Here is an 8853-nt window from a genome sequence, read left to right on the forward strand (position 1 = left end):
ACGCACCTGGGCCGCAAAGAAAAAGTGGGGGTCGTCGATCGCTTTCTCGAGAAAACGACCTTGAAGATAATAAATATCACTTTTTTGCACTTTGTACTTAAGCGGACAATGAAAATTCACAACTTTTTGCACTGAATGGTAGCACTCGCGACACCGCACAATTTGGTACCTTTTTCGAGAAAATCGCACTGTTTTTACTATTTTTAAAGGTTTTTTTGCTGCGGAGCGTCACAAAAACGATGCGTACCGTTCGGCGGAAGGATCGCGACTGGTTAGGTTAGGTTAGGTTAGGTTAGGTTAGGTTAGGTTAGGTTAGGTTTTTTTTTTTTTTTTAAATGGAAACTTTATTTACTGACGCTATTTATTATGCGTCAACCTTTATACTTTAAAATGATTAAATAACTTTTTATATATCCAAAAATTCATAAATTAAGTTTCTTTTATCAACATTAATTGCAATAGGTAGGGGGAAAATCCATCATGGACACCTGGGAAGGGAAGACCCAGGTAGTGCCGGACTCTTACCGGCTAAAAACCCCCTACCATTTATCATTATTAATTTTAAACATTATTTTTATTTAAATCATTTTCCATAATAAAATCAATATGTAAAAGTATACAATACACAAAATGATACATTAACAAATTAAACAGTATAAAGAAAAGAAACAATAGAAGAATACAATGTAGAACAGAAGAATAAAGTTTAAGAGACAGTAAGTTAAAGTTACATTAAATAAACATAATAACAATAGTAATGCATTATAACATAATATAATGCATCATTCATATAATTAACATTTACAAATTACAATTAAAATTAAATTAATTAAATCTAAAACTAATTATATCACAAATTACAATTAAATAAGTTAAAGCTTATTATTATTATTATTACTATTTATTTTATTTACAAACATCTTAATTAATTATACTAAAATTATCACAGTTTATTATCACCTGGTCCTATTTGCACCGTTTGCTAGCTTTACGACATTTAAGGCAAAACCCATAAACACTGATCGTGTGGATTCATTGGCCATGAGAGCAGGGAATTCCTCACTTCTTATTCTTCCTTTGACCTTTTGTTCGCAGTCAAACCTAGCAGCTCCAAACCTAGGGCATTCCTCCAACAGGTGTTCTATGGTCTCCGGAGTCTCATCGTCACAAGAGCAGGATGGGCTCTCGGAGAGTTTGAACCTGTGGAGGTACGCTCGAAAGCCACCGTGTCCAGTCCAGAGCTGCGCCTTGGTGTTGCACATTGTGAAGGAACCAAGGATTTTGTAGGCTGACGTGACATTTGGGAAGAACAAGAAGGTGACTCGGCCAGTGGAGGAGGTTGCGTACCTCTCCTGCCATTGCTTCGTCGTCTCCCATCTAATTGCATGAGAGAGGGGAAACGAACTGTACGCCGCCGAGTCTTTTCGAGTTAATGCTGCTCTCTTGGCCAACTCATCAGCCCTTTCATTGCCAGGGATCCCAATGTGAGCTTTGACCCAATAAAATGCAACATCACCCCCACCCCCTTTTAGGTCTTCTATCTTTTTTCTAATTTCGTAGGCCAGGGGATGGGTTGATGATGGGTCCCTCAGCAACTCCAGTGCAGATCTGGAGTCGCTAAGTATATTGCCTCTTTTCGCATGGGGCTCCCTGGCGATAAGATTCAGTGCCCTTGAAATTGCCACCAGTTCGGCCTGGAACACCGAGTTGTAATTTTCCAGTCTGAAGGCGTTTGTTTTACACTCGTTGCCATTTCTCCACAGAGTCACCGCACCTCCCACTTTACCCTCGATCTTACTGCCGTCTGTATAAACCATAGGCCATTCATTCTCGATTTTTGAGAGTTCCTCCTCACTGGCGATTGTTTCGAAGGGTAAAATAGCCCTTCGGGCTGGGTGTGGCAGTGAGAAGGTGCTCTCTCTTAGTTCGGGTTGTCGGCCTGGAAGGCCGATGAAGGGTTTTCCTCTTTTGACTTCGTAGAGCTTATACACTTCTTCTGCTCTCAAGTCCAGAGGAAAAACCCTGGCCAACAGGACGGCAGATGTAAGTGACGTGGTGCGGTGGGCCTTTGAAATTCTAATGGCAAAGGCCCTGGTGACTCTGTCGAGTACAGTCCGTGCGTATCGACACCGCGCAATAGGAGCCCAGACACATGCCGCATACAGAACAGTTGGTTCAATGATGGCAATGTAGAGCAGCCGGAGGATATTGGCATTTAAGCCCCACGTTGCTCTCGCCGCTCTAGATACCATCTGGAACCGAGCCATGGCCTTGCCGCAAACTTTATTAAGATGGCTCAAGAAATTAAGGTTCCTGTCTATTGTGAGACCCAGGACAGTTACTTCCCCCGACAGACTGATTTCGACTCCGTTTAGTCTCAGCTGTGGGAGTTCGTACTTTAGTCGCCTAGTGACGACCATAGCCTGGGTCTTATGAGCAGCGAACTTCATCTTGGCCCTCTTTCCCCACTCAGACACGGCTTCCAGCGCCTCGTTTGTAATTCGTTCCAGCTCACCAGTACCATTTGCCGCAGCGATGATCAAAATGTCATCGGCAAATGCCTGTACGTGAGCTGAAAGTGAGTCGGAGCGCTGGAGCAAAGGGTCGAGCTGGATATTCCACAACAGAGGACCGCATGTCGAGCCTTGGATGCAACCCTTATTGGTAGGTCTCTCCACCGCTGCACCAGCATATTTGACCTTAACCACCCTATCATTTAGGTAGCTGCAAAGCAGTGTGTAGAGAGACGAGTCGCATCCTTTGGCCAGGAGCTGATCTTTTATCCCTGGCCACCAAGCATTGTCAAAAGCGCCCTCGATGTCTAAAGACACTACCGCGACAATTTGCTTTTTCTCGACATGCGCCCTTATGAGGTTAACGGCGTCATACAGGGCGTCGTCTGTGCTAGTCTGTGGCATGAAGCCATACTGCCGTGGACTTAGCTTACCTTCCGAACCGAGCTGCCAGAGAAGCCTCTTGGCGAACATTTTTTCTAAGATCTTTCCCAATACGGCCAATAATCCTATTGGCCTGTGTGATTTAGGCTGCGAGTAGTCTTCCTTACATGGTTTCCGCAGGATTTTTACTACCGCAGCCTTCCAGTACTTGGGAAAGTATCCTAGTCTGAGGCAGGTATTTATCAGAGCCAAGAAGATGTTGACATTAGCTCCGATAGCCGCTCTACAGATGTCCGCTGTGAGGCCGTCCTCTCCAGGTGCTTTTTTAGGACTAATGCCTTGAAGTACCTCTGTCAGCTCGTGTCGGGTAAATGGCAAGTGTTCACACGGTGTCGCTCTTAACTGTTCCTCAGCCCGGTCTGTTCGGATCCTAATAGCTCGCTGTTCGTCGGTCTCACAGTCCAACACGTCAGCTGGGTAGAATGTTTGCGCTAGAAAGTCGACGGACTGTTGGGCATCCAGGGTGTTTCCGCCGTTGTCCTTAAGCAGGATGTCCTCATGGGACTTTGAGACGCATCTTAACACCCTGTATATCCCGTCCCATACGCTTTCTCCATCCTGCTTAGCACAAAACTCTACCCAGCTGCTCGTTTTCGCCTTTTCAATTTCTGTTTTATATTTCTCCTTCGCAGTAAGGTACTCTTAAACTACCACATCCCTCCTGCGGCTATTTGCATTTTTGATTCTACGCCTCAGGATCTTCAACTCTCTTTTGAGATTGTTAACGTCATTTGTCCACCAATTTGCCGGTTTGTATTTTTTGCATGGACTTATTAGAGGGATAGAATCGTCGCATGCTTTTTTGATCGCCGCAGTGTACTGTCCAATCGCCTTCTCTAGGTCATCCGGCGCCTCAATAGCCTCAATCATTTCGACCGTGAGATCAGCGAGGCCTACGTCCATTGAGGCGCCAAATTTGACCCAATCGGCCTTTTTGGAGTTGTAGAGTAATAATAATAAATAAATAATTCTTTATTCACAAAAACAAGTGGTACATTACAGGGTTTGGGACTCTCCAGTTAAGTATAAACCTGTATTTGAAGAGGCCCGCTCTTTTTGTCCAATATTACATTCTTGTTTACTTATGAAGTTAAAATTATGCATATAACAATATTTTAGGTATGATAACTCATTATATTTAATTTAGTTACAGTGAAAAGTAGCTATATATGTATATAATTATTATAAACTCACGTGCAAAGAGACAGTTCCACTTAGAAAATTTAGAATTTGATCACAATATTGACGTTTTTAGTTGGTAATATTCTGGCGACTCACTGAGTCAGCTTTTTCCGTTTAGGAGCAATTTGCTGCTTTTTCTCACTGGAACCCTCTCACTGCCGTGAGTGTATTATCAAAGAAGTTAAAATTTTAAATAAACATAAGGTTGGTATTGTAGGTACAAAGTATGAATTTACGTTAATAATTTCATGATTTAGCAAAGTATGAATTTAGTTATGTAGTTAAAATTATATAAACAAAAGGCTTATTGTTACTTTTAACAGTAGGTATTTAGGTTTCATAACAATAAATTTAATGATGTAACTGTTACTTAGGTTCGTGATTTTAGAGATTCAATATTATTCTGAATAATATAGCTAAGTTATGTTTTATTATACATTATTAGATAAAGTTAATTTTATAATAAGTACTAGTATGTAGGTTCATAATTATGTTAGGTACAATGGTTCAAGATAATAAATTTTCTATTTCTTCATAAGTTAAGGATTTCAACCAGATCGTTAAAGTTCTTTTACATTCACGGTATGTTAGGGAATAAATGTTTAGAATTCTATTTACTTTATTATACAGGTTTACAGATTGAGCTGAGAATTGTTTGGATGCAAAATTTGTTCTTACTGTTTTAGGTTTAATTACACTATATGCGTTTCGTTTTTGAAGAATATTTAAATCAATTGTTGTATTTTTGTGGGTTATAAGGAGGCACTGTAAAATATATAATTTTCTCACAGTTAACACATCGGCGTCATGATACAAATGTGCCGTTCTGTATCTTCTGTTCTTTTTGAGCATGACTTTTAAAATAGTTCTCTGTGCCCGTTCGATACTTATAAAGTTAGTTTTAAAAGTGCCTCCCCAGATGACTATACAATAAAGCAGGATAGACTGAACAAGGGTTGTGTAAATATATGTAATTAGTTGCTTGTCGGATATTTTGCGAAGGTATTTAAAAAGCCAAATCAATTTTCTTGCTCTATTAGCGACGGCATCTAGTTGTGGATACCAGGATAAATTTCTATCAATAATTACGCCCAGATATTTCGTTGAAGCAACTCGCTCAATTTTAGGACAGCTACATTGTTGATTTGGGTTATACAAACAATTATGGGATGTTAATGTTAGGTGAGCATCGGGCTGCATAGAATCATAAATGGAAAAGGTAATGTAGTTAGTTTTACTAGTGTTTAAGGCGAGACTATTTGTGTTTAGCCATGTATTAACTACACGCAGTCCGCGTTCAGCTTTATCGAATACTCTTGGCCAATCAATATCCTGAAATAATAACGCAGTATCGTCTGCATAAGAGATAACTTGTCCGTTGGCTAGTTTGAGATCTGTTAAGTCGTTAATGTAAATAAGAAACAGGGTAGGTCCGAGGACACTACCCTGCGGAACACCGTAGCCTGTTGAAAGTATGTCACTACTAAAAGTATTTTGGTCTAGTTTAACCCGCTGTGAGCGATTATTAAGATAGTCGGCAATTAAATTGAAAAATGATCCTCTTATGCCCACCTTTTCCAATTTGCGAAGGAGAATGGGGACAGAGACGGTATCAAAGGCTTTTTTTAGATCTAAAAAGATGCAAAGAGTTTTCCGTTTGTTATCAATAGAATTAGTTATATTTTTAGTGAGCTCTAAAATAGCATCCTCAGTGCTTTTTCCCTGCCGAAAGCCATATTGAGAATTAGAAAGAATATTAAAAGCGTTAAGATAATTTATTATTCGGTTGTTGATTAATTTTTCCATAATTTTGGATATAACTGGGAGCACCGAGATTGGCCTATAATTGCTTATATCGTCTCTATCCCCACTCTTATAGATTGGGTGGATTATTGACCTTTTAAGGAGCTGTGGGAAGATTCCTTGTTGAAAAACTAGAGTAGAAAGACGTGTAAGTATGGGAATTACTTCATTAATTGACATTTTGAGGAATTTGGTTGGTATGTTATCCCACCCAGCTGCTGATTCCGACTTCAGTCCAACGATGATAGCTGCGATTTCAGCAGGTTCTGGTTCAATTATTCCAATAGAGTTCGGTAAAGAGGGTAACATAGTGAAATAGTCATCTATAATATTTGGATCCATGCTAGTGTCTTCAGCTAATTTTTTACCTATACTATTAAAATACCTGTTAACATGTTCCGCTGAATCTGTAGGATTATGTTTTAGATTTATAAGTTCTTTATTGATAGTTTTTTGTTTTTTAAGATTAGTTATATTTTTTATACAGTTCCATAACGTTTTATTATTTGTTTTACTTTTATCTAATAGATCACTTTCATATTTATTCTTAAGTTTTTTTATCAGGTTATTACAGAAGTTTCTATATCTGCGGTATGTAATTCTTAGAATATCATTTGATGAGTCTATACTTAATTGTTTTTGTAATTTGTTTCTGTTTTTTATGCACTTTAAAATTCCAGGTGTTATCCATGGTTTTATTATTCTCTTAGAGTTAGGAATTTTTATAACTGTTGTGTTTTCATTTAATGAATCATTTATTTTGGTAATTAGTTCATAGGTTAAGGAATCTGGGTCTTCTATTGTAATTAAGTTTTCATTAATATTTTTATCTTTTAAGGTGTTTAGAGCCTCTGAATATTTTATAATTGTTTTTGTTTTAGGTGCTTTATATATTTTTTTATTATCGTAGATATGAATACTTACCATTTTATGGTCAGTTATTGTTGTATTTAATACTGCTATGGTAGCAGAAAATTTAGTGGGATTTAGGTTAGTTATGATATGGTCCAGACAGCTATTTATTCTTGTGTCAAATCTATGTCCTGGCAGTAAATTGTGCTCAGCCAGCATGTCCAGATAGATAGATCCGTAGTTATCACAATTCCCTTCAATTATGTTTATATTTATATCTCCCAATATTATTATGTTTTTATTTTTAAGGTGAGGTGAATTAAGATGCGTTTCAAGAGATTTTATAAAATTATCTGGGTTTTTTTCAGATGGAGAACGATATATACAAATTATGCTGTAGGTAAATATTGAAATTTCTAAACAAGAAGCACCAGAAAGATTTATTTCTTTGACCGAATGTTCAATTGAGTTTTTTATAAAAATTACCACACCATCATTTTGGTTAACCTTTAGTGTTGTATTATGTGTAACGTAATTGGGCTTGTTCGGTAGTGGTTTTTTTGGATCTATACGGCATTCAGTTAAGACTAAAACGTCTATGTTTTTTTCCAATAGGTCGAGATTTATTTCTAAATCGTCAATATTAGAATTTTTATGGATACTTCTAATGTTCTGTGTAATGATTGATAAGTTTGGAGAACCTGGAGGTAAGTAGTTAGATAAGTCTTCTATGTTACATGTAAGTGCATTAATGTCTGTGGAGTCTAATTCTTGTATAAGATGATCTTCTCTAACCATTTGAGGTGTAAATAAACGTGTGGGGGTTGATTACAATATAACTGTATATTTGTTTTTTAATGTGACTAATTTTAAAGGTATTTTCTAATAAAAACTTGGTTGTTAGAAATGTTAGTGTAAGAGTACATATTTCATACATTATAGAGTTTTGATTATAAGTTGATTTATCTAACATATTACGTGAATGTGTGAAGCTGTTTTGAATTATAGATATTAAGGCGATTAAGTCGCATTTATTGTAAAAATCGTGAACCATTATATTGTAGTTTAGGTATGAAAACACATTATAGCATAGTAAAAACATGAAAACTATACTTATCTTAAATAAGGATAGTCACTTATTAAGCAATTGATGTACTTGTGATTCACTTGTAATAGTTATGATGGGGGAGTTATCGTCCAGCCGTATATAAACTTTGCCGTAGTTTGTCCAGCAATATTTATAGTTCTTCGTGTTTTGTAGGTCTCGGGCCAAGAAGTAAAGTCGCGCTGACTTAGGTGTGAGGTTCTCTGAGATGTAGATTGGTACATCAGGATTATATTGTAAACCCAGGTGCTTTGCACTTAGTTTGTTTGTTTTATTTTTTATATTATAATTTATAGCACACTTCAGGATGTCCGTTCTTATGAAGGTGTTCGTGAATTCCACTATTATAGTACTTTTGGTGTTCTCTTTCTTTTTAATTTTTATAATGTCCTTAACTTCTGGTTTGACAAGCTTCAGATTAATGTTTTCGGATAGCTTCACTATCATTTCAAGCAAGTCTTTCTTTGTCTCTTCACCTTTCAATGGTACATTTTTTATTTCTATGCTGGTTTTTCTTTGAGATTTTTGCATGTCTTCCAGTTTATTTTCAAGAATAACTATCTCCTCTTTATCCTTCTTAGATTCCATTTGCATCTGTTCTATTTTTCGTTTGAGTTCCAAGTTTTCTTCACATAAAAAAGTAACTGTTATCTCAATACTGGAGCTAGTTTGCTTTAGATCATTGAGAGAAGTTAATATTGTGTTTACTTGCTCACTTTGAGTCTGGGCAAATTGCTTGAATAACTCCTTTATCTCATTTTTAAAATCGCTTGTCATTTCCTGCTGGGGGAGGGCAAATAAATCAGCCGGCTTTCTCCTCTTACGTGATAATGCTTGGCCTGGTTGATCCAGAGCCGTGATATCCGGGACGGAGTTTGATTTCTCTGGAGTGCGCATCATGGATAACCAACAGGGTAAATTGCAGGATTATGTTTTTATTGAGCAGTTAACCCG

At 37.4% G+C, this 8853-nt stretch overlaps 1 protein-coding gene across 1 annotated transcript; it reads right to left on the minus strand.

Moving 5' to 3' along the window:
• Positions 1 to 956: 956 nt before the first annotated feature.
• LOC125490016 lies at positions 957 to 8487 on the minus strand. The gene is made up of 3 exons (XM_048627952.1): positions 8253 to 8487; positions 2948 to 3370; positions 957 to 1804 (listed from the first exon to the last, which is right to left on the minus strand). Exons 1-3 carry the CDS (start codon positions 8485 to 8487, stop codon positions 957 to 959), a joined length of 1506 nt encoding a protein of 501 aa, XP_048483909.1.
• Positions 8488 to 8853: the final 366 nt, after the last annotated feature.

The sequence above is a fragment of the Plutella xylostella genome, chromosome 19, assembly GCF_932276165.1.
Source record: "Plutella xylostella chromosome 19, ilPluXylo3.1, whole genome shotgun sequence".
Taxonomy (NCBI): Eukaryota; Metazoa; Arthropoda; class Insecta; order Lepidoptera; family Plutellidae; genus Plutella; species Plutella xylostella.

Bases quoted from the DNA above. Each gene is read 5' to 3' on its own strand.
- LOC125490016 (XM_048627952.1), bottom strand. From the start codon at position 8,487: ATGGAATCTAAGAAGGATAAAGAGGAGATAGTTATTCTTGAAAATAAA. The intron at 3,371-8,252 runs GTACTATAATAG...CATTCTACCCAG, and splicing joins AAAGAAAGAGAACACCAAAA to CTGACGTGTTGGACTGTGAG. The intron at 1,805-2,947 runs GTAAGCTAAGTC...TGGTTTATACAG, and splicing joins CTGGCAGCTCGGTTCGGAAG to ACGGCAGTAAGATCGAGGGT.